Source organism: Populus alba, chromosome 7 (genome assembly GCF_005239225.2).
Source record: "Populus alba chromosome 7, ASM523922v2, whole genome shotgun sequence".
Lineage (NCBI taxonomy): Eukaryota > Viridiplantae > Streptophyta > Magnoliopsida > Malpighiales > Salicaceae > Populus > Populus alba.
Genome location: NC_133290.1, coordinates 2649273 through 2651126, shown reverse-complemented (window position 1 = coordinate 2651126; position 1854 = coordinate 2649273). Strand labels below are relative to the sequence as shown.

At 35.1% G+C, this 1854-nt stretch overlaps 1 protein-coding gene across 1 annotated transcript; it reads left to right on the top strand.

Moving 5' to 3' along the window:
* The first annotated feature begins 766 nt into the window (after nucleotides 1-766).
* Nucleotides 767-1652, top strand: LOC118033252 (uncharacterized). The gene is made up of 3 exons (XM_035038168.2): nucleotides 767-1103; nucleotides 1272-1405; nucleotides 1536-1652. The coding sequence occupies exons 1-3, from the start codon at nucleotides 1036-1038 to the stop codon at nucleotides 1607-1609; spliced, it is 276 nt and encodes a 91-aa protein (XP_034894059.1). The 5' UTR covers nucleotides 767-1035; the 3' UTR covers nucleotides 1610-1652.
* The last annotated feature ends 202 nt before the right edge of the window (nucleotides 1653-1854 follow it).

Below are 1854 nucleotides of genomic sequence, written 5' to 3'. Positions count from 1 at the left end.
ACCCCCCTAAAAAATCACGCTAATCATTTAGAATTTCAGAGTTGTATTTAATCTGTTTCAATAAAAAAAGATAAAAAAAGCCCCAATTCAAAGGTTAAAAATTTATCCCTTAAAGGCAAATCAATATCTATATTGCATCCCAAAAAACCCAAGCAAATCGTTTTGTCCCTAATCATTCTTTCAATGCCCAAATGTATCTAATGGAAAAAACAATCACACCCCAAACTGCATGCTTAATAGGTTTTTTTGGTAAGAACAATCATATCATTATACTGCTCCAATCTATAGTGATCTGTATCTTGGTGAACGATAAAAAGATAAATAGCAAAACACTGATATCCTTTAGTATATTGTATAATAATATATATGGTTTTCCCTCTTTTTTTTCTCTCCAAACCCACGCGTTGGTTGAGTCTAGCAAGTATGATAAACCCACTTTCTTTCCCCTCTCTTTTTTTCTCTATCTACCCCTTAAAAATCACGCTAACCATTCAAAATTTTAAAGTTATATTTGAATTATTTTAATAAAAGAAAATAATAAAAAAGATCTCTAATCCAACGATTTAAATTTTATACATAAAAATTAAATTAATATCCGCAGCCTAAAAAACCTAAACATACCATTAAGACAATTCTACCACAATACATGCTTAGAATATCGCATACTACTTTATTAAGCTCTGCAGCCTGGATGAAAAGTGGCGATTGTTGAAGGCTGTTTCCTTGCCACGTTTTTGGTTGAAATGCTACGTGCCATGACGTAGGTGCAAGGGTCGGTTTTACCTATCGAATCAGTTCTAATTTGCTGGATAATATAAAAATGTCATGTTCTTGCTGGCAAATGACACTTCTCACCTTTTCTGGATAACTATATTGAGATCAATCTCCCTGGAAATGCGAAGATGGGCCATATAGTAAAGATGAACCACGCCATTAAATCATTGAGAACTTCTCCACCTTGTGTTCTCTCATCTCCTACAAAACAAGTCGATCGGTAGAAAAACTCCAGGGGTCAGTTTCAGGCAGGTCACAACCATGGCCGGCAAGCCGGAGAGTGAGCAAAAGAACAAGTCCAATGATGAGAACCCAGATGATAAAAATGGGTTAGTGTTAATCCTCGGCTGGTATTTTGGTTAGATTGTTGCTAGCCATCGTTTTTTGCTAGCTTGTGGTATATACGTAACTTTGTGGTATTCCTGTTGTTAAAATGTTATCTAGCTAGCCGTGTACATAACTTTAGTGCAATTGTTTTTGGTGGGCATGTAAATTAGGGACCTGATGTCCCGTTCATTTGGAGAAGGGTATGCTACGAGGTCTGCTGAAGAAGGATTTGGTGGGATTTATGGCGGAAATCGATCAATCACAGAGGTTGAAACTGATGTGAAAGTCGAAGAGAGTCACCCAGGTACAGAGTCTCTTTTAATTTGTTGCTTCTCTCAAGAGACTTGGCTGCGAATTTTCTTTCTTATGTATGAACTTTTTTGTTCTCTAATAAACTGTGCTTTGACTTGCTAATTACGTGGGTATGCATGAAGATGATGACGAGACTCAAGGGAGTGGAGTGGAGGAAAAGGAGAAAGCACGCTTCCAAACCAAAGCAGAGTCTTAAATGGTCAGGGAACCTTGTTTATCCATGCAAAAGAGCTGGATTTTTTTTCTTAAAAAAAGTATTAGCTTAATTTTATTTTATTTTATTTTCATTTTTCTTTTCTGTTGATAGTCCAACTGACTGTTGGTTACTACTATGCCTTTGTTGTAAGAGTGTGTGGAAGTATAATAATACTTATGATTTAAAGTGTTTTTTTTTTAAATACATGAAAATAAATTTTTTATTTTTAAAACTTTATTTTTGAT

Coding starts and splice junctions, on each gene's coding strand:
- LOC118033252 (XM_035038168.2), top strand. CDS start 1,036: ATGGCCGGCAAGCCGGAGAGTGAGCAAAAGAACAAGTCCAATGATGAG. Junction 1,104..1,271: donor AACCCAGATGATAAAAATGG/GTTAGTGTTAAT, acceptor CATGTAAATTAG/GGACCTGATGTCCCGTTCAT. Junction 1,406..1,535: donor AGTCGAAGAGAGTCACCCAG/GTACAGAGTCTC, acceptor GTATGCATGAAG/ATGATGACGAGACTCAAGGG.